At 43.3% G+C, this 23,371-nt stretch overlaps 1 protein-coding gene across 1 annotated transcript; it reads left to right on the plus strand.

Moving 5' to 3' along the window:
* Positions 1–5,054: 5,054 nt before the first annotated feature.
* On the plus strand, positions 5,055–16,788 carry synpo2la (synaptopodin 2-like a). Its single transcript, XM_056292242.1, has 4 exons — positions 5,055–5,164; positions 9,316–9,467; positions 9,981–10,717; positions 14,084–16,788. The coding sequence occupies exons 1-4, from the start codon at positions 5,063–5,065 to the stop codon at positions 16,786–16,788; spliced, it is 3,696 nt and encodes a 1,231-aa protein (XP_056148217.1). The 5' UTR covers positions 5,055–5,062.
* The last annotated feature ends 6,583 nt before the right edge of the window (positions 16,789–23,371 follow it).

Here is a 23,371-nt window from a genome sequence, read left to right on the forward strand (position 1 = left end):
AATATCATCAATTGGAAAACATTAAAAAAATTAGGTAACATATTCATCTTAATTATATTTATTCTGCCCATGAAAGACAGAGGAAATGTTGTCCATCTTGTGACATCCTACAACACTTTAGCTAACATAGGCTCGTACTAAAATCTGGTGTTATTTTAATATCCATATAGTTAAAACTGTCTATGGCATTTACAAATAGGTGGGGTATGGTTGGTTTTATTCTCTCTTGTTCATTTAGGAACATAATAGATGACTTATCTTTATTCACATTAAAACCAGAGAAGCTACCAAATTGACTGATCAACTTTAGGAAGTATGCTATTGATTTCTCAAGATCTGATAGAAACATAATGGTATCATCTGCAAACAATGCGATGTGATGCTCTAGGTGCCACAAATTGAAGGGTGTGATCTATTTGCGAATGCCATTGATTCCATGGCTATCACGAAAAGTAAAGGTGAAATTGGTGAGCCTTGTGTCGAGGTGCAAAAGAGCTTAAACAGTCCTGAAATCCAATTATTTGTAGCTACTTCTGCAGAAGAATCAACAAACAGAACTTCAACCCATCTATGAAAGTAATAACCAAACCTAAAACATTAAAGCACCTCAAGCAGATAGGGCCATTCAAGTCTGTTGAACGCCTTCTCTGCATCAAGTGACAAGATGGCAGTGTCAGGGGACCGTTCACATACATGGACTATATTGAGTACCCTCCTCACATCGTGGATCCCCTGACAATTTTTAACTAAGCCATTTTGATCTGCATATATCATGGGTGGCAGGAAGCTCTCAAGTGTCATAGCCAAGGCTTTAGAAATGATCTCTGCATCAGAGTTCAGGTTTTGAAAATATCTATGTAAAAATCCCCGCAGCAAAATAAATCGGACTTTTTTGTAAAACACTGACTGTGTTGATGTTTCTGCACTATTGTGCTTTCATTTTGTACTTCACTGAGTGGTTATTGTAAATCTGTTACTGCTTGTCTACTCTGTCCACTTGGCACATATTACAAGTCTGATCCCTCCTCTGTTTCTCTCTGATGCTTCTTCCTTTTTTTTTTCCCTGATAGAAGTATTTTTTTCTATGGAGTTTCTCCTCATCTGAATCGAGGGTCAAAGAAAAGGTGGTATTGTAAATTTTACAGAATGAGAACTGTGATTGTAAAGTCATCTGGGAATAAATTGTGATTGAAGACTAAACAAATAAACGTAATTGCCTTGCAAAAGCATTGTTGACAAATTGATAACAAATGCCTCTGCTACTAATACTACAATATATGATCCACTAATGCAGAATTCCTTCTAAAAAATTGCTAATAATAATGTTAAGCTGCTGTGGCATGCACAGTACTGTCGCAGTGTTACTTAATGAATACGTCACATATTATTTAGTAGTACTTTTAACTGTATAATATGAAGCTGAACCCAGTGTAGAATACGAGGATAATTTGATGTTTTGTGCTATTGAAAATTGCAAATATGATATACTCCACGTATTTCACTGATTAAAAAAAAGAAATAAAATAATTTAAATAGAAATGCAGTAATTTCTTCAAAGGCCAGTCACTAACCTTGCTAACCACTAGAGGGAGAGGTTGGTACAACTCATGGACAGCACTGAGGGCGTGTTCACATCACGTTCATGTAGTCCTGTACTGAGGGCGTGTTCACATCACGTTCATGCAGTCCTGTACTTGTTCCCCTTCCCTTCCATTGTGTAACTGATTTGATATTATGTGGATCGATCAGGACTGGGCATAGCATAATGTATATATGGCAGTCATACCGAGTTAGATCTGAGCTTATGCCCATCAAGGCAAATTACAGAATGTGACTGAGGCCTGATCATAGACACCAGCCTGAGTTACAGGGACAGCTGCAAACGGGGGGCTGCCAAAGAGGGCAGCTATCATTGGTAACTTAAACACTGCGCTGATGGTAATAGCAACATTGCTTTTCTTGTTGGAAGATCATTCAACCTCCATCGAAAAGATCTACAGAGGCATGTCGTTGCCCTCAAAGAAACATACAGCATAAGTTTATTTAGGGCAGAAGGGTGGTAAGGGGGAGGTGAAGTGCACTGGAGCTGTTTGGAGGTCTTAACACATTATCTCAGGTTGAGTGTGGGAGAAAGAGAGAGAGAGAGCGAGAGGGAGGGAGGGAGAGAGGGGGGGGGGAGAGAGGGGGGGAGAGGGGATTAAACACATTTAGTACTTTGCATGGTCGAATGTCCCCACAAAATTAGAAAACAGGACAAGTTAGTCAGTTATTTGTAGTTTGAAAATTTGGCATGTTACTAGTTAGAATAGCCATCAAATTAAGATAAGGTTCATAAGATTAACATTAAGACAAAAGGAAATCGGCAATAAATTAATGTATGTATGGGGGTAGGGTTCACATAGGCTAGAACACTCTCACAAACACAACAAACCTGGGTGACGTGTGAAGATTGTGTGGGTGTATATGTCCTAAAACCTGCTAAATGTACAAACTTTACTAATCCACATCAGGAAATTGTAATGTGCAGGATCAAGCAGACTCAAGCTGTGTCGTAGTGTGACTTAAATAGTGAAAATAACATGTGTCATATACTTGTGTGATGTGTGCGGTATCATGCGGTGTAGCACCATGGTGAAAACTATAACAAAATACACCCACTTTGTCACTTTAATTAGACACCTTATGAGTGGGTTCTTGGATAAGATGGTGCACATTCAGCTTTTGTGCTCACAAAGTGCTAGTGGATAGAAGATAAGCAGTCCATGCCAGGCTGACAGCAAGAACTGATCTGCCTATCAGTTTCAATAACTTAGGCTGGACACGTGGACTCTATCTCTTCTCCTCTCCAGATGCATCCACACAAAGCACACCACCGATGTTAAAGACAACCACAGGCTGTGCTATTTATACTTTTGAATAACTTGAATTTGAAAAGATTTGTTTGGACATCTGTACACACGTTCTCTCATAGGGGCATCCAGGTAGCATAGCAGTCTATTTCGTTGCCTACCAACGCGAGGATTGCTGGTTTGAATCCCCGTGTTCCCTCTGGCTTGGTCGGGCGTCCCTGCAGACACAATTGGCCATGTCTGCGAGTGTGAAGCCAGACTTGGGTATGTGTCCTGGTCGTTGCACTAATGCCTCCTCTGGTCGGTCTGTTCAGGGGGGAGGAGGAACTGGGGGGAATAGCGTGACCCTACCACACACTACGTTCCCCTGGCGAAACTCCTCACTGTCAGGTGATAAGCAGCGGCTGGTGACTCCACATGTATCGGAGGAGGTATGTGGTAGTCGGCAGCCCTCCTCATATCGGCAGAGGGGGTGGAGCAGCGACCAGGGACGGCTCGGAAGAGTGGGGTAATTGGACGGGTACAACTGACAATTGGGGGGGAAAAATCTCCCATTTATGTCCCGGATCTCGAGCCAACTGAACTGTGACTGAAAGAGGCAGCAGATGTTGTCAAAGAGGAATTTGATTAAGAAATCGAATTTAACCAACCTAAGGATTATTAAGCTTTTTCATAGTAAAACGGACAATGTGAAAGAATTAGGCATGAGTTTGAACAACATATTAAATGTGCCCATGGGAAACTCCATCACAGATAAACCAAAATCCCAACATCAATATTAGCGCCTTCCTTAGAAACTGGCTTTTTAATGTAAATGCATGGAATCAAATAAGATTGGAGATTTTGTAACTAAAGAAATCTGATATCTATTTGACAGACAGCTATTACTTTCTACAAGCCTGTTTTAGTTAACGTTACCTCATTGATATTTTATAGTATTCATTATTCAGTAAAGTGTTTTGTTTCTACATTTCAGAGTGCATCAAGTTCCTCAGCCTGTCATCTGTTGCTGACATGGCTGCCCATCTCGAAGGCAGTCTGATGACAGCATAGAATGTCTTCAGACCCAGAGGAGTTGGCTGTTTAGTGCAGCAGCCTGAACATTTAACCTCTATTAAGAGACCTGCCATGACATGTTGTTCGAGATGATCCAATTACATCGCAAATTTTATCGAGACATTTTGAACCATTTAAACACGGCTCTGTGATGCTCCGTATCAGGAAGTTCAGGCACTTTCTGCAAAGATGTGCTGCAAGAGGGGAGTCGCACATAATTTGTTAAACAAAGCAACATATACAAAGACTGTGAGCTATTTGCCTTTATGGGGGTTGTAAGAAATTATATACAATGGTTCCTGTCACTTTATTTATATTTACACATAGGCTTCTCTCCCTGCTCCAACACTCATGTATGCACACAAACACAGTATAAGGAGCAGTTAACTGTGTGCAGGTTGCCCTTGTTAGACAGATAAGTCACTCCTTATTTTTCCTGCCAACAGATCATTGAACAAGCCATAAACAACCACTATACATTGGTTTAGAATTTCAAATGTGAATTGGTGCATAATGGAATATAACAGAATTCAAAGTGGGACTTCAGATCATAGCTAAAGAGCTGAGAGACAGTGATGTAATCTCATCCAGGATCACCTGCTTCCTTTGTGTAATTAGGGCCAAGAATGAACCACTAACATTTGAACACTATGAATTCTCGTTTCTTCAGGTCTGGAGATGGGCAGGCAAAGCTGTGGAGGTGGACCCCTATTTTTGGATGGGCTATCAATGACCCTGTGGCAAAGGTCTGAGTGACAGGACAAGTGCACTGTTAGACCCTCCCCTTGCCCACATTGGGCCAGCATTCCTCAGTGTAAGCAAACAGACAACCCCCCCCCCCCCTCCCCGTTTCTTTCCCTCTCTTGGCTATCATGGTCAGCCAACTCTGGGCGTGGGTTGGCGCATAGGATGTTGCGAGTGCGTGTGTGTGCGCAGGCATGAGCATCGGCCTTGGTTCTGGACTTGACTGAGAGAGAAGTCAGCGCCTGGGCAGTGTAGCAGGCGAAGAGCAGGTCTGAGCTCTCTGTGGGGGCCCTTTGGACCACTGACCATGGGACTGAAGGACCCCCCCACCTACAGGCAATACAAAAACAAAAAGGACTAGAAAGTAACAAAGAAAATCAAGGAACGCTAAAAAGAAAAAAGGATCCATAATAATGGTGGCAGAGGAGGTAATAATAACACTGTCCGGCGGAGCTCCGTGGGGCTTTCGCCTCCAGGGAGGTGTGGAGCATCAGAAACCCCTCCAGGTGGCCAAGGTAAGGGGTGTCAATCCGCAGGTAGAAGGAGAGAAGTGAAAGTGGGTCAAAAAAGTCATTTCATGGTTTGTAGTTTGGCAAGTCAATGCTGCTCTGTGAGAATGGTGTGAGATGGAATAACTTCAAAAGAGAAGTGTAACATCAGCAAAGGTATATTAGGGAGGGCTTTAAGGAACTGTGAATAAAATCGAAATTGAATATTGGCATCTTTTAGGGTTTGGTTTGGGGCCTAAAGATAAGTCATCATCTCATACTTGAAGGATCCACATGCACAGCGGCAATTAATTGTATGAACTTTAAACTTCCAAGTTCAGCAAGGGATGTAGGGCAATCTCTCTGCACAGCTTCAACTGTTGCCTCTCTGATGAAGTCTCATCTAGCTCCATGATATTGCAAATGAACATGTTAAACTGACGTGAAGGGCAATTTGACCTGTAGCAGAAATTTGGTCTTTTTAACATATTATCTTGTTTGGTTTTTCGCAAATAATGTTATCTTTCTGTTCGCTGATGAAACCGCTGCTGGGTGACGGATGGATAGATATCAGTTTCTACAAGCTTGGTCAAATTTCTGTGTTTTCTCACAAATACTTTACGAGTATTCATCATTACGTCAAAGGTGTGCATGGTCAGGTTGGGTCATAGATTTCTGGATTATGATATTGCTCACTGTGAAGAGCTTGTTGATACTAAACGTCATTCAGCCATGACTAAGTCTGGTTTTGCGATATTGTAACAGGCATGTTTCCATTACACCGCTGTCATTTCAGTAAAGGACTACATTCACTCCAGCTATGCTTGACCCAAATTAAGCTGGCAGTTTACCTGACAGCTATTGGAAAACTATGGTAATAATAGATGCCACATAGCAGACCAATCAATGTAATGGGGGATCCAGTTTCTTTAAATTGCTCTGTGATACTGGAAGAAATGAAGCCAGTTTGTTATAAGAGATGTAATGAATTACTTCACTGAAAGAGCGATTTTGCTGTAGCTGTCTGTATGACGGACAGATTTTGGACCTACAGTATATCTTTCATGCAGGAAACCTAATAGCTACCAGCTAACCAAAATAAAATCCTTACTAGATCAGGGAACTATTTAGGCTTACAGGTCTCAAGCAGTGCCCATTTGCCCCCCCGCCCCTCCATGGAGCAAATCTTTATGGAAGAACCTGCCCTGCGTCAGTTTAAATGAAGACGACCAGATTTTAACCTTGAGAAAACAAACAGTAGACAAATCAGCCAAAGGAACCACTATATTAATGTGCATTCTACAGAGTGCAAAATTATTTTCTTCTTAAAAACATATATCAAATACTTGGGCCAAAATTTGCAGATGGTCCCCTTTTTTAATCACATCTAAAAATCTGGTCCCTGATGGGAGATAGCGCCTAAGGTGAATGTTGTGCCCTCAATAACAGATCTCAGTGTACTCACTACTCATAGACTAAATTTACCAATGGAGGGTTGGTCATAGATATTTCAACACACTTAACTGCAGGGTACCCAAAAAGTGTTTTTGCACTAAAAATGTACTCAAAAACTAATGTCATTACAAATAAATTTGACCCAGTTCTTACAAGTTCTCCTTCTTTAATAATCATGAGATGGGCATTCATGTTGTAATACTGGCAACAACCGGATTTTTTTTTCCCCCGAAGGCATTCTTCAAACAGCAAAATAACGAGGAGGGCTGGTTGAATTTCGATATGGCCAACGGTGAACAAAAGAGCTTGCTGACAATATGCACTTATTTGGTGAAAACTGAGATTTATATCCTAAAAAAGGCGGCCTAGTGTTTCTCCCTTGATTGAATTGTGTGGAAATTGTAATAACTTATTTCTGGATAAAATCATCTAGTGTGGGGCACCCGGGTAGTGTAGCGGTCTATTCCGTTGCCTGCCAATGAGAGGATCGCCGGTTCGAATCCCTTATGTTCCCTCCGGCTTGGTCAGGTGTCCCTACAGACACAGTTTGCCGTGTCCGCGCATGGGAAGCCGGATGTGGGTATGTGTCCTGGTCGCTGCACTAGCGCCTCCTCTGGTCGTTCGGGGCACCTGTTCAGGGGGGAGTGGGAACTGGGGGGAATAACGTGATCCTCCCACACGCTACATCCCCCTAGCGAAACTCCTCACCGTCAGGTAAAAAGAAGCGGCTGGCGACCCCACATGTATCGGAGGAGACATGTGGTAGTCTGCAGCCCTCCCCGGATTGGCAGAGGGGGTGGAGCAGCGACCGGGGCAGCTCAAAAGAGTGGGGTAATTGGCCGGATACAATTGGGGAGAAAAGGGGAAAAAAAGCCAAAACAAAAAAAAAGCAAAAACATCTAGTCTGGATATTGCACATGTGGATGCATGCTTGCATGCAGATAGATGCTCAGGTGCACAACTCCACCCTCACACACAGAAGCCACCCACGCTAAGTCTGTACTGGGCAAAAGTGCTTTGCTGGGGCTATACTTAGTACAGAAGCAGGATGTCACAGGGTCATTCAAGGTGTGTTTTTCAGATCATGAACCTCTTACACTATTTATGTACATGTAACTATCAATATGATGTGGTTCATAGAGAAAATATATGAAGAACCGCCTTCACAGGGAAAGGGGAATCCTTCTCTTCACTTGTAACAGGGGTGACTTGTATCCATACTACAATGTTCTCCTTGTTCCATTAGATGTGTGACTGGGCAACTGCACCCATTACTCATGAAAGTCCACTTTGGGTTTTCTACAGAAAAAAAAAAGGTTCTTCTACTAACAATGCTTCTCTGAAAATCCCCCCGATTGTCCCTGGAACAGTTTTACACTTTTGTCCCCCATTTACTGATGTTAAAAGGTGTTTTTTGAAGAGCAGTATTTGTTAAGGTTTTTAAAACCCAAGATTTTGAGTTGCCTCTGTGAGACTACAACCTGTGGAGTCAGTGACAGCGGAATGCTTGGCATCCTAAAGAATAGTTGCCCCAGTTTTAGATAACACAACCTGAGGGTGGATTACCCAGAGCGTCTTTACACATGTACATGTGCACATACGCAGGATACCGGATCACCTTTATGGCTGTAGACAGCTGTGTCTGTCTTCCCATTCAGGACAGCATTGCATGGTTATTAACCTCAGAGAGTTGGGAGGGGAAATTTATGTCAGGCCTCGTACTACATGCTCTCTAACAGGTGTAATGGAATGCTGTTCGGAACGTGTGCATGTGTGTGAGTCACTATCACAAGGATACTGACTCAGTAGCTAAATGACACACATCCCGTACCACAAACGAGACCTGGCCAACTTGAAAGGCTTAGCTAACCTGGGGCCTGGGATTTCATTATGGGCAAGCCAAAGTCATCTCAGAATAGCTTAAATGAAATTAATTAATTTAAACCCTAAAAAACTTTTGGCTTCATTTGACATATTTTGATGTTTTGGATTCACTAAAGTGATAGCGGCACGCTATGCTAACTGGCGTCAACATTATAGTCAATGTCTTTTAACAGCTTCACAGATGTACTTTAAATTGATATGGAGCATGCTGAAATGGATTTCATAGACCTTCAGGTAATTTAAAGCAGGCACTCTGCCATGGCCTCCCATGGGCATACCCTGGCCACAGAAAGTGCAACACAAAGTGGAGATGACTGCTGTCTGGCATTTCACTGTTCAAGTGGTACTTGAGCTGCAATATGTGGCATATATTTGCAACAGGATCAAGCTGTCAGGACAACACATGCTGTGTACCTGCTGGTATCGCAAACCAAAACAAGATGACAACAATAGCTTAGTCAAGTCTTCTTGACTTGACTAAGCTAGTCTCCTCTATCCTCTCTCAGCTACGCTTGATATTTAACTTTCTGCTCTTCGCTCATGTGAGAAGCAAAAGAACAATAGAAAAAAAAAGAGTGAGAGTGAAAATCAGAAAGAGACAGCAAGAGAAACAAACAACCTTACATTGATTATCTCCATCATCATAGTATGTGTAGGCATGGGTGTATGCTCATATCCCTGTTCTGGGACCAAATCCCAGCATATACATCTTGAGTTGGCTCTTAATGATGCTATCCACCAAAATCTAACCAGTATTTCCCCTAATTTTGTATACTTCGTTCTTGTTCGTGTGTGTGTGTGTGTGTGTGTGTGTGTTCTGCATCCCTCGGCTGGTATAGGTGCGTAAGCGCAGTAAGGCATGTAGGGCTGGACTCAGGGAAGCTGATGAGCTGGTGTCCATCAACGACCAGCCATGTGAAACTCTGTCCCATGCCCAGGCCATGAACCTCATCGACAGCTCCCCAGGAATACTTCACATCCGAGTCAAAAGGTCAGGGACATGCAAGAATTTTGCTATTATGAATCATAGAACAAGAGAAAAACATTGTAGAAGGTGAAAGTCTAACAGCTTGGTCTTTTCAATGCTTACAAATGGCATAAATCACATCTACTAGACACTTTTAATTAGTCCTGTTCCTTCAGTCTATATTCCCTACATGAATTAAAGTATTTTAGTCTTAAAAAGACATACTGCTCATGTCTTTTAAATTTCTGCAGTTTGAGAGTAAAATAAACCCAGGTTTTAGGAGCCTGGTCCTCAATGTCTCCACCATCAAAAAGACATGCATGTTAGGGTTAATACTCCTGTCTGTGCCCCTGACCAAGGCATGGCAAGACGAACTGGAGTTGGTCCCCGGGTGCTGCATGGTGGCTGCCCACTGCTCCTAGCTACACAGCTAGGATGGATTAATTACAGAGAAAGAATTTCCCCCACAGGGATTAATAAAGCAGTAAAAAAAAAGTAACGTCTAAGGACCATCTCTTGGATTATACTTCTTTGCAGAGCACCTGTTGGCTTTCAGTCTGTGGTGCTCCTGACCCGTGCCCCATCACCCCGCATTGACAAAGAGTACCGTGCTGTCCTGCGAGCCATGTCCCCCTCCCATCCACACCACACGACAGTCCGAGAGATCCACCGAAGCCGCTCCTCCCTGGCCAGTGGCCTGACATCTCCTCCAGGCAGTGAGGCTTACTATGGTGAGACCGACAGTGATGCTGATGTGGCAGCTTATGAGAGGCAGCGTCGCCAGAAACGCCGCAGCCCCAGCAACACTGCCCCTGGAAAACCGTCCGGACGTGCCTCGCCAGAAGGAGGGGAAACCTCGGAGATGAGCGGCTATGACAGTGCTCCGGATGCACACATCTGCCCCAAATTGTTGGAGGGGCATATGGGCACAGGAGGAGGAGGAGGACGAGGAACAGAAGGAGAGGGACTGCCAGGAGTGGCTCGAAAGGAAGTGATCTACCAGCCTCCTGCACCAGGGATGTGGTCCTCCCAGACATCCACTGAAACCTCCTCTATCATCTCCTCGACAGATGACCAAGGGCCACGTGATGGAGCGCCAGAGGAGGACAGTGGCTTCTTAGAGCCAGCCAATGTGCCGCTGGTGTCCCCTGAGAGGGCCAAGGGAGCATTGTTGCTGGGCTCTCGCAGCCAGCTAGTACCGATGGTTGGGCCTTTGGACAAACCCATCGATGAGGAACTCACTACAACCTACATGGAGAAGGCCAAACAAGCCAGTAAGTACATAAAAGAAAGGACAATGTCACAGACTTTGTCCTAAAGGGAAATTCTGGCATTTTTTAACATAAGCTGTATTTTCCTTTCATTAAGAATCAAACAATGCAAGGGGAAGCAGACTCTTTTAAATTGATTCAGTACTTAGCATGCTAATCTCAACCTACTGCAGTGCACCAAGCTGCAATGTAATCCATCCAGTAAAAGAGCTATTTTTTGGCACCAACGGGTTCAAAATGTTAACAGAAGCATCTGAAAACCCCCTCCATTATGAAAAGATGATCCCACTACTGTCAGTCAGTGCAGTGATAGGCCTATTTTACATTTTCTTTTTTGTACCTCTCTTTGCAATCTTCTCACACTGTTGTCTTCCAGCAACAACTTGCTCCTCGTAGGATTATAGAACAGGACTTCTGCTCCAGGTTAGAAATGGATTGATTGTGACTGAGGCTCTTAAGTCTCCTCTTACAACATTATGTGCATGTTAGTGTCAAACAAAGAGCTCTTTTAGTGGATGTTATTTGGCAAGCAGTATTGCCCCAAGGGATTATGTTGCAGCTCGGTGCGTCGGCTGACCCTAAATTCCTCGAATCTGAATCAATTTAAAAGCTACATATTACCTGGTTTGAGTCCTCACAATAGGAAAATAGGACTTAGTTTAAAATATACCTGAGTTTTTTTAACACCTTTTCTTCAAACTGGAGGAAGGGGTTTAATGACAACAAAGGTCTGTAACAGGGATCACAATCTGGGCTGGGAAACAGTTCAAATTTTTGGTACAAATAAAAGTTTGAGTACCTCCAATTACTCGAATACTGCAACATAGTTTTCAATGCTTTTTTGTAATAAGTGCAAGTAATTGCGCTTTTCTGCAAAACATTTGTATGTTAAGTCAAATTTCTTGGGAAGAATTACACCACAGTAGACACACATACCCATTTAAAGGGAAAAAAATTCTCATAGGAGTTCTCATAGGAATCAAACATTGTGGAGCTTTTGAATACATTTCAGTAACTTTACGTTTAGTCTGAACAATACTTAAAAAAAGCCATTTTGTGTATAACTTCTCTATGCACCATTTATGTTTACTTTCTTGATAAAGAGGCTACTAAAAAACGGAACGTTTTCTAGTAATGCAACAGTTTTACGATTTTCATTGTATTTCATGCCTCAAAATTGCTATAGATGCCAAAAATCAATGCAATACCAATATTTTTTTCACAGTGTTAAAGGCTTGTGCAGTATCTCCAAAAGTGTAGTTTATTAGCCTACAGTTAACCTCTTAGAGAGCAGGGCCAGTATGAGGTTCTATATTTAAATCCATCCAGTTCAGTTGGTCTGATAAACCTACCACTCAACCTGGGAGCTCGGAAAAGCATGTACAGCTGCTAGCTGGTATCAAATAGCAGAGGTAGGACCCTCTCACCCCTCCAACTCCCATCCCATCTCTCCTCTCTTACTAGCTGTGTCTGTCTTGCTGTCCTTCCCTGCTCCCATGTTCGTTCAGTTTTCCTAAGTTTCACAAGGCCTCATAAAAATAACTAAAATTGGGGCATCCAGGTAGCGTGGTGATTTAGTCCATTGCCTACCAACACGGGGATCATCAGTTCGAATCCTCGCGTTACCTCGTGTTGGTCCGGTGTCCTACAGATTGGCCGTGTCTGTGGGAAGCCAGATGTGGGTGTGTGTCCTGGTCGCTGCACTAGCGCCTCCTCTGGTTGGTCAGGGCACCTGTTCAGGGGGGAGGGGAAACTGGGGGGAATAGCGTGATCCTCTCATGTGCTACGTCCCCCTGGTGAAACCCCTCACTGTCAGGTGAAAAGAAGCAGCTGGTGACTCCACATGTATTGGAGGAGGCATGTAGTAGTCTGCAGCCCTCCCCGGATTGGCAGAGAGGGTGCAGCAGCAACCAGGACGGCTTGGAAGAGTGGGATAATTAGCCAAGTACAATTGGGGGGAAAAGGGAGGAGGGAACAGGTGAAAAGAAGCAGCTGGCGACTCTACGTGTATCAGAAGAGACAAGTGGTGGTCTGCAGCCCTCCCGGGAGCTGTGAATTGGCCAGATACAACTGGGGAGAAAAAGGGCGGGTAATTTTTTTTTTAAAAAAACCTGAAATTTGACATGGCCTCTGATTGGTCAAAAACACAAAAGAAAAAAATAATTTAAGGAAATAAGCTAATCACCCAAACTTCTACTTTTGCTATAATGAGCAAACAAACAATTCAAACATGACCAACTAAGCCCTTGTAGGTTACCAGTGCTTAAATGTCTAATAATGTTGACTTTAATCCTCCTTTTCTCTAACAGATGTTAGACATTGTTTACCATGTGGGAAAAGTACAGGACACCAGAAGATATTTATGTCTTCACTAAACCCCAAAAGAAAGTCTACTAGTCATACTGATGTTATTTACCATTGAACAATGTTACCAACCAATAATGTTTGAAGGAAAGAGCTACCTAAAATTAAAGTGAGAATCTGATGTCATTTTATTATTCCTCGATGAGTAAGAAAATTTGCCAAAAGCCCATTTCCCTTTCCTGTGTTTTCATTGGTTGCCGGTTTTAAAGAAATACAATTGTGTCATGCCACAGGAAGATATGTGAAGAACTCATAATGATAAAGCATTCTCTAGAAGAACCAACACACCTGTCCCTCATTCACAGTAAGCCTTAGGACAATGCAGAGGAAGGTTATCTGAAGTTGGTCAACTATTTTAAGTTGGACAAATATATCTTTTTATAACCCCTTTGCTTATGTTGAATTCAAGTCTATCCTTCTAACGTCCAATGAAGGAACTCTACTATAGAAATATCAAGACTTCCTTTCAAACAGCGGTACATATTACTGTAATAGAATTAGCCTGCCTTTGACTATCTGCATGACTCCACAGCAGGTTAAAGGATATGTCACGGTTGCCGTTTGATGTTCTCTTACACTCGCCTACAAAATGGGACTTTCCATTAGCTTGCTAGTACATACAGTTTGAGGTCACAGTACATAAGGCTAGTAACGCGCAAATGTATCCTTCACCCATGCTAATGTGAGAAGCCATAGGCTTGCCTGGAATTTTTGGGGATGTGCTACTGTAGCAAGTTAAGATAGATGGCTGTCAAAGGCATGCTAGTTAGGAAGGATTTGGAGCATGACGTAATGGTCACGTGTTAGATAACAAATGTCAAACCTGGTCACACAGGCTTCTGTGAATTCACTGCATGGCTAGACTAAAAAAAAAAAAACACTCTTCATGAGAGATTGTGTATCCATTGTTCACATGAATCCAAATGAACATTATCATGACTTTTTGTTTCTACCCATTGTTACCATTCCTCGATTCCTCACACCTATGGTTTCTGCTTCTTGCAGAACTAAACCGAGGGGAAACCCTGCAAGACAAGCATGTGAAGGAAGCCAAAACCAAGTGTCGTACAATTGCATCCCTGCTGACTGATGCACCTAACCCTCACTCCAAGGGCGTGCTGATGTTCAAGAAGCGCCGGCAACGCTCCAAAAAGTACACCCTTACCAGCTTTGGTAGTGTCGATGAGGATGTGTGTCGTGACTCACAGGAGGAGGACGGGGTATTCCCGGGCAGCGAGTCGGAATTCGATGAGGATGGCTTCTCGGCACTCCCAGACCCAACATGGGACAGTGACTACTTAGATATGTTGGAGAAGAGGGCGGCTGCAGGCCTTGGGGGTCGCGGGGATGGGGCAGAAGATGCTCCCAGTCCAGGGCTGAGTGACACAGCAGGCAAAGGTGCCCAGTTGTTTGAACAGCAGAGGAAGAGGGCAGCTGAGCATGCCAAGAAAGTAGAAGCGGCACAGCCTCAGGCACCAACTCACACTCAGAGCCTGGATCAAACGCCAATATATCAACAGAGCCAGATGCAGCCACAGACACAGGCACAGATGCAACTTAACACCCATCCTCAGCAGATAATACCAAAGTCTGCTTCCTCACAGCAAGGGGTCCAGCAAATGGCTCCTCAGATTCCAGTCCAAGCCCCGGTTAATGCTCCTGCCCACAACATGGCAAATGGGGATGTACCCTCCTGTGCAGTTCGCATGGAGATGTCACCTCCAGCTGTGGCACCCAAACCCACCACTGCCTCAGTGACAATCCTGGCCAGTCCCCCACAGCCAGCTGAAACCCCATTACCAGAATTATCATCCAGCAATGTTCTCAACCGAACCGCACGTCCCTTTGCACCTGGGTTTATCACCAGCCGGGCTGCTACTGCTCCTGTGGCGTTCCGTCCAACCATAACGAAGAAGGCCCAGCGCCCTGCCTCAGCAGCAGTGATTACCCCACCTTTCACCACTTCCTCAGAGCTGGCTGGTACTGTTGCACCGGTAATTTCCCAGTCATCAACTGGTCCTCCATCAATGTTCCTATCACCCACAACTCTACCCGAAGGTCCCGTTTTCCCCATGCTCGCACCACCAGTTCCTCCTCTCCCATCAGGTGTCTCTACCCCTGTGGAGAACATGCAGGCCACCTATCAATCAATTACTATTACTACTCCTCAGGCTCAATTTACAACTGTGCCCACAGTACCAGTGCCCACAGCTTCATGTACACCAATTGCTCCAGCCCCTGTTGCCCCAGTGCCCCAAGCTCTGGTCTCAACTGGTTCGGTTCCACATGTCTCAACTGTCACAATGCCCCCGGTTCAGTTGACGGTGCCCCTGTCAGTCCCAGATCAAGTCTCAATGGCCCCTGTAGCTCCAGTGTCTGTGGTCTCCCAGCCAAATACCATAGCTCCCACTCCTGTTCCTGGTACAGCAAGCCGCACTGGCATCTTAGTTGAGGCTCGTCGGCGTAGCGGAAAATCCAGACCTATGTTCAATGTGCCTGATGTCAAGAAGAACTCTCCCAATCCTGAGCTGTTGACCATGGTGCAAAACCTGGATGACAGACCTGTACGACACAGATATGGCTATCCACCCTCTGAGTCCTACAATGGTGCAGCGGAAGACACCAGTGATGAGGCCGGACGGGGCAGGATGCCTCCCCCAGTGGCACCGAAGCCACGAGTCATCCATGAAACTCCCCAGATTCCCCAAGCAGAGGGCAAGGGAGCCCAGCTGTTTGCCCGCAGGCAGAGCCGCATGGGCATGTACGTGGTGGACACCCCACCTGAGACCCCATACCAGCAGGAGGTGTCTTCATACCCTTCGGCCCAACACCGTGATCTCTCTCCAAACCCCTCCCTCCCCTCTCAATGGAAGTATTCCCCCAACATCAGGGCCCCCCCACCCATTGGATACAACCCACTCCTGGCCCCCTCTGTCCCAGTGGGGCCCCAGAGAGGTTTGGGCTTGGCTGACGGTAGGGGCAGAGGAGGCATGGCCACTCAGAAGGAGGGTATCAAAGCACTGGATTTCATGAGAAGGCAGCCCTACCAGCTCAACTCCGCCATGTTTAGTTATGGGGGCAATACCGCCAATATGTCAGCCATACCCTCTTACCAGGCCCAAAGGCAGCAGCAGCAGCAGGGTGGCCACACAACAATGGTGGGAAGCTCACTAACCTCACCCAGGCAGATCCCTGTCAAGGCTGCCCGTGTGTATGAGATCAAACGCTTCTCAACGCCTACACCCATGTCTGCCCCAACTCTGACACCCAAAGTGATCTCGCCACGCTCCGCAACCACTCTGGGAGAGCGACTAACACGCTCTGACATGATCTCTCCGCCACTGGCTCCTCTCACTCCACTTCCTGCCCCCACCCTGGGCCCTGCTATTGCTCTTGCACCAACCTTCATCCCAGCTCCAGGACTCGCCAAAGCTTCAGCGCCTTCCCAACAAGCTGGCCTTCCCAGTCTCCCAAAGATCTCTGCCACCCCTATACCCAACCTTGTGCCCAATGCACTTCCCACACCTTACACTCCAACGTCCTACACCACTGGGCTTCAGGGAGCCAAGCAGTTTCAGAGTGCCCCTGAGCTGAGTCTCCTCTCCTCTTTGCCTCCACTGAGGCCCAATCCTGTTCAGGTGCCCAAGCCGCGTTTTGTTGCCACCAAGGTGGGCGTCCAACCCCACATCTGGAGACCAGGAGCTTTGTGAGCAGGAAACTGTCTGCTTCCCACAAACTTGGAACACCTTGCATCCCTTGGAAAGTAACTCCCAATTTGCATAAAAAAATAAGAGTACATTTCAGGTGATGAAGCGGTGATATTACTCATTAGATGTCCATAAATGAGCTTTGGTTGCAATGTGTGTTGACATGAATTATTCACTGGAGGTAGATCATAAACATTGGAATTTATGCTTTCAAAATGTTGATTAACACTTTTGTGTTGTTGCTGCACATATATATTTGAGTGATTGAGTGAGTGCAATACAATGAAGGGACACTTTCACATAAACAGTTTTGCCATTTTAAGTCCACTATATGCCTGTCCTGGGTTGAGGTTTGTGTAAGGCTTCTAGAAGAGATATATTTTTACTAAGTCAGCAGAAATACAGTCTAACCAAAGCCTGAAATGAATTATTCTTTGAAACTTGAAATGTCTGAAGCATGTTGAAAGTGAATGGTGCAGATCTTGTTTGGTGCACACAATGAAACAAAACCCTAGGAAGTTAAGCACTAAAGGATATGAGTTTGTGTCGTCTTCATGGTGTGCAAACAGAGGTGGAGGGATTCAAGGCTGACAAGTAGAGTGCCAATCACTGAAGGTGTCACTACTCGACTGCAAGTATTATAAAATGATGTTCCGTAATATATTAATATGTTTTTAAGAAAGCACCTTTTTTTTGCATGATTCACAAGACTACATCAGTGCTCGTGATGAGTTCATCAACACATCCATTACTCTAGCTGTTTTTATCTCAGCAGGATTAAACGATGCATGACTGACTTAAAACGATCAACTCTGATCCCTCTGTAAAAGCTTCCAGTCAGTAGAAGACAAGGACTGATCATATCAAGTGATTCCTAAAGTTGTGCTCAATACTTGGGCTTAATAAAACCAGTCATAAATGCTTCTTTTTTTTTTAGCTGGGGTCACACTCAACAGGTGCATTGACTATTACTGAATATACACCGTCACTGGATATCAGTACTCCCAGAGTACTACTTATGCTCAACCTTCCCTTTTCAGTCACAGTGTGCCCTTTCTCAATGTGTGTTACTCTCACCTTGTATTAAACAAATGACACTGATGATTATTTGAGTATTTTGTTTTGCTTCATTGTGGGTTTATCGGATTTGGACTATGGGGGAAGTTACTTAAGCGAGAGGCCCCGGCATTTATAAATGGCTTAAAGAAATGAGAGTGGCTGTCGATAGGGGATATATGCAGGAACTGCCAGATGACTGAGGAGGGTTAAATTCTAGCCCATAAGTGAGGGTCTCTGTTGGCACTATAAGTTTTATTTGAAGGCACTGTCCATCATTTTACAGTTTAATAATGGCAGCAGTCAGCATGCCACTATTGGACTGTGGGTATGGACTCCCAAAGCCTGCAGGACACACAGGGAGCATACTTGGGAAAGTTTGGGGCTCTGAAATTTGTTGGTGAAGCAGAGGGAAGAAAGTGAATGAAGTGCAGCAGCTGAAAAATGTCGGTGTCTCTCCAACAAATGGTTATTAGATGTATGGATAAATAGTCATGAACCTTGCGAGACCGATTGTGTCAATGCAACAGCTAAAGTGAAATTAAAAAGCAATTAGCAGGTGAATACGTTCTGGTCAGCTGAATGTTTGTTGACCATAAATGGAGCTGAAGGGATACTTTTTTAATTTGTATTATTTTTGATTATTTTAGAGTTTAATGTTGTACTCATTAGAGCTGCAGAGCATTGAGATTTGTGTGTAAACTACTGTTTATGTGTAAAAATATGAGATAATATTTCTGGATGTAGTTAGATTCACAGTTGAGTGTGTGATGCTTCGATATAGAAGAGCAGTGAGTACTTTATACAAACTAAGAGACAAGACATTTTTAGATGAATAAATTTAGATTTGAACCGTCTCCAATTTGTTGTTATGCATGATTTGACACTGCCCCCTGTTGTTCATTGTGTCACTCTGCCATCTTGGAGTCTCATGCTATCATTAAATTGATGAAATGTTGAACAGTCGAATGAATGTTACTTATTAACTACTTTTAGTTTAAAACAAATATATATTTAATGGTAGATTCAAAGGTCAAAATATTCAACAGCCTGCTTTAACTGGGGTATTCAGTAAGCTTACAATGTCCACATAACCAGTAAAGTTGTACTTTTAATTAATTAATAATCTCAGATTTTTTAAGACCTAGTGACAATCCTGTTTACCATAAGAGTCTTTTTTTTTCTTTTTCTTTTTTGATTTCCCCCCCTTTTTTCTCCCCAACTGTACTTGACCAATTACCCCAATCTTCCGAGCCGTCCCGGTCGCTGCTCCACCCCCTCTCCTGATCCGGGGAGGGCTGCAGACTACCACATGCTTCCTCCGATACATGTGGAGTCACCAGCCACTTCTTTTCACCTGGCAGTGAGGAGTTTCGCCAGGGGGACGTAGCACATGGGAGGATCACGCTATTTAGATGACAGCAAATCCCTGTTCAGTCCCACGAGCAAACAAGTAACTGAATTCAGACATATTTCAAGCACACTTCAATTTAACTATCCATCCATCCATCCATCCATCCATCCATTATCCAAACCACTTATCCTTACTCAGGGTCACGGGGATGCTGGAGCCTATCCCAGCAGTCATTGGGCGGCAGGCGGGGAGACACCCTGGACAGGCTGCCAGTCTATCACAGATGGGTCAGTACAATTACATGTAAGTACAGTGCTACATATAATAATGTTTTTGAAATTTACTGATGAATATTTTGACTTGTAAACACCAGGGGTTACTGAACTGACTTGTAAACATCAGGGGTTACTGAACTGAACACAGGGGAGGCCAAGAACCAGTCAGGGAAGCCCATGGGAAATCAGAAAAGTCTATCAGAGATAAATACAGCATTGAAAATTGGCTTAGAAAACATTGGGCACGATTTTCAGGCTCAATTTAACTATGAAAAACAAATTAGGATTTTGATTTTGACAGGGCCAGCAGAGAAGGTCCTGATGGCCCTGACAGCCCACGACTGGCTTTAAATCCCATAAAGTATCAATCAATTCTTAAAAACCATAACAGTTCATACCATACGCCTTTTGGTGGACACATTGAAAGTGCAAAGACAGTATATTTATTTAAACCATGTACGGTTACAGTGGGAATAAGTTCATATAAGCAAGGAACAGCAACAGTACATCAAAACTCAACATTATTATCTGCCTTGCCCTTTTGCATGCAAACATTTTAATTCACTAGGACACACCCACATGCACAAGCACAAACATACACAGAAAAATAAAATACTTGAAATTGATAATCAGGCATAGTAATCCCATTTCTCAACTTCTTTTCTTAATACATTTAAGTGTAGTAGGTGCAATACAGAAATGGATTTAAGAAATTCAAGAACACTTCCATGGTGTGGGAGCAGATGCTATATCACTTTGACCCCCACGGAAAAATGTCCCTCTTCCACATTTAGCACTTCACTCATGGTATAATAGGAGGTGGCATATCACGTCGTCAGATCACCACAGTGGTCTTAACTAGAGTAAAAAAACAAAAAACAAAACAAAACACCTTTTGTTGTGCTGCTACTGACATTGTCTTATTCATTCAACACGATATCAATTCATTCACTATACACATTTATGTCAATGCAGGGCTGCAAAGCCTCCCCTGGAAAGCATTTGGGGGAAATATAGAGACACCCTGGATAGGTTGCCAGTCTATCACAGGGCACATATGCATTATTGCTCACATACCATCCATCCATCCATTATCTTAACCGCTTATCCTGCTCTCAGGGTCATGGGGATGCTGGAGCCTATTCCAGCAGTCATTGGGTGGCAGGCAGGGAGACACCCTGGACACACATCACAGCCATCGCACACACACACACACACACACACACACACACACACACACACACACACACACACACACACACACACACACACACACACACACACACACACACAGTGTTGTAATGTAACGAAGTACAAATACTTCGTTACTGTACTTAAGTAGAATTTTCACATATCTGTACTTTACTTCGTTATTTATATTTCTGGAAACTTTCACTTTTACTCCGCTACATTTCCTAAATAAAATGTATACGTTTACTCCGATACATTTCCCCTAACCATCTTCGTTACTCGTTATTACAAAATAAAATCAGAAGAAATTTGACTTTGTGACATAATGCCTGTTTGTCGTCAACCACCAAGAGCATAGCGCAAAGAATAAGAAGTCCCGCATGTCCAGGCAATGGCATGTCACATTACTGGTACCATGATGGAAGCACCTGCTGCTGCAGACTCTGCTGCTAACCCAAAAACTCCAGGACCAAATGACGAACACCCCGGTGAACTCCATGGTGGTGATGATTGCGAGGATAATGTTACACACCCATGGCCGTATTTGGAAGAACTTTTTTCGTTTGTTGGAGTTAAAGATTCGTCCTACAGGATGAAGTGCCTGTTATGCCTACCAAAAGTGAATCAAATATTGGCCTTCAAAAACTCTCCGTCCAACTTGAAGAAACACATGAAGTAGGTTAAATTAATATTAATCCAGTGAAGCCACAAGGTCAGTTTTCTTTAATGTTCGTTAGTTATCATAAGCCTGTTAAGATATGTGGCTAATGTGATGGCCAGGCTAACGTATGCTAGCTAACTTTGCTGATTAGCCTACATGCAGATGTTTAACTACACCACTGATTTTTCTCCCGGAATTAATTCAACACAAAACTCATAAAGACATGTCTGTAATACTGAAATGGTTAATAACGATTTATGGTATAGCCTACCTGGCGGAAATAGGTTTTGTAGGACGACGTTAGGCTAACTTAGTAGCAGGTTACAGAGGAGTGTTCAGGATTATTCACGTCTTCAAAAGCACCATGCGTTTTGTTAAATTGGAGATTTGCTTCGAATTAATTACCTCAAAACTCAGTGGTTATAGGCTATTGTTGGGCTAATGTTCTATATTGTGAATGTAGGATTACATTATTGATCAAAGTTAAAGTGCTTTTATTGCCACACAACGAGTTGGTGAACTTATTTTTTATTTTTTTGGTAGAGTAGCTAGTAACAAACTGGAGACAAACTATAAGTTAACACAAATACAGTACAGTGCTACAAAACACCAACAACAACAGCAATGGATAAGTCCAAGTTAATAGTGTTAGTGACTGGGTGGTAGGGTGGCAGTCCACGAGTGTTTATAATTCTTGTTGCTGTGGGGAAGAAGCCGTTATTGAAACGAGAGGATTTGGTGGCATCAAAGTTAATAAGTTTAAAAAATGAAACTAGGCCTATGTTTACATCAATGGCAGACTAGAACTAGTTGATGTACATCATTAACTTACTTGCAATTAGGTAAAGATAATGTTAAATAATGGTCATTATTTGGTCATAACTTTTAAATCCTGTAGCTAAAGTTGTTTCGCTTATAAAATGTGGCAACACTTTCTATGATGCTTGCATCTATAACGCCCTATAAGTGTAGCTATAAGTCATTGTAAGATTCATTATAACCATGTATATGCCCTCACAACCCCTCATAACCACCTTTATGGTACATTGTCAATTTAAAACGGATTTATGCATTATAAATATATCATCATTAAGCACAAGATGGTGCCAAACAACTGGATGGATACTTGGCCTGTTCAGCAGATCACATGGACTTGCTAAAGTCCTTTCCCTCACTGTGCAAGCTTTCAGTGAAGCTGAACACCCCCCTACTTGCCTCAGCGGCCTGCGAAAGGTTCTTCAGCATTGCAGGACTTGTCTTCAGTCCAAGAAGAGCAAGACTGAATTCTCACAACTTTGAGAATCAACTTCTTCTGAAGATGAACAGGCACCTTTTCAGTTTCAGTTAATGACTTGCCCTTATGCCAGCTGAAAGACAGGTGTAGTTTGTCCATATAACACACAGGGAGGTTGACAGCACTACTGGAGAGAGAGCTAAGTTTAAGAAGTTTAATTTTTAACGTTGAACAAGTTCAAGCTTCTTTCCCTGTTGCCTGGATATTATGCTTTACTGTAAGGAAGCCACAATAAAAATTCTAACAGCTCACTTTTTTTACACTTTTACTTCCAATACTTAAGTACATTTAATATCAGAAAATTACTTTTGATATTTAAGTACAGTAAATGTCAGATACTTTAAGACTTTTACTCAAGTAATATTCTAAAAGGTGACTTTAACTTCTACCAAAGTAATTTTCCGGTAAGATACTTCTACTTTTACTCAAGTATAGCATTCAAGTACTTTATACAAGACTGAACACACACACACACACACACACACACACACACACACACACACACACACACACACACACACACACACACACACACACACACACACACGCACACATTCATTCCTAGGGACAATTTAGTATGGTCAATTCACCTGACTTATACACTCACCGGCCACTTTATTAGGCACACCTGTCCAACTGCTCGTTAACGCAAATTTCTAATCAGCCAATCACATGGCAGCAACTCAATGCATTTAGGCATGTAGACATGGTCAAGACGATCTGCTGCAGTTCAAACCAAGCATCAGAATGGGGAA

Source organism: Lampris incognitus, chromosome 13 (genome assembly GCF_029633865.1).
Source record: "Lampris incognitus isolate fLamInc1 chromosome 13, fLamInc1.hap2, whole genome shotgun sequence".
NCBI lineage: Eukaryota > Metazoa > Chordata > Actinopteri > Lampriformes > Lampridae > Lampris > Lampris incognitus.

Coding starts and splice junctions, on each gene's coding strand:
- synpo2la (XM_056292242.1), top strand. CDS start 5,063: ATGGTGGCAGAGGAGGTAATAATAACACTGTCCGGCGGAGCTCCGTGG. Junction 5,165..9,315: donor AACCCCTCCAGGTGGCCAAG/GTAAGGGGTGTC, acceptor CGGCTGGTATAG/GTGCGTAAGCGCAGTAAGGC. Junction 10,718..14,083: donor GGAGAAGGCCAAACAAGCCA/GTAAGTACATAA, acceptor TGCTTCTTGCAG/AACTAAACCGAGGGGAAACC.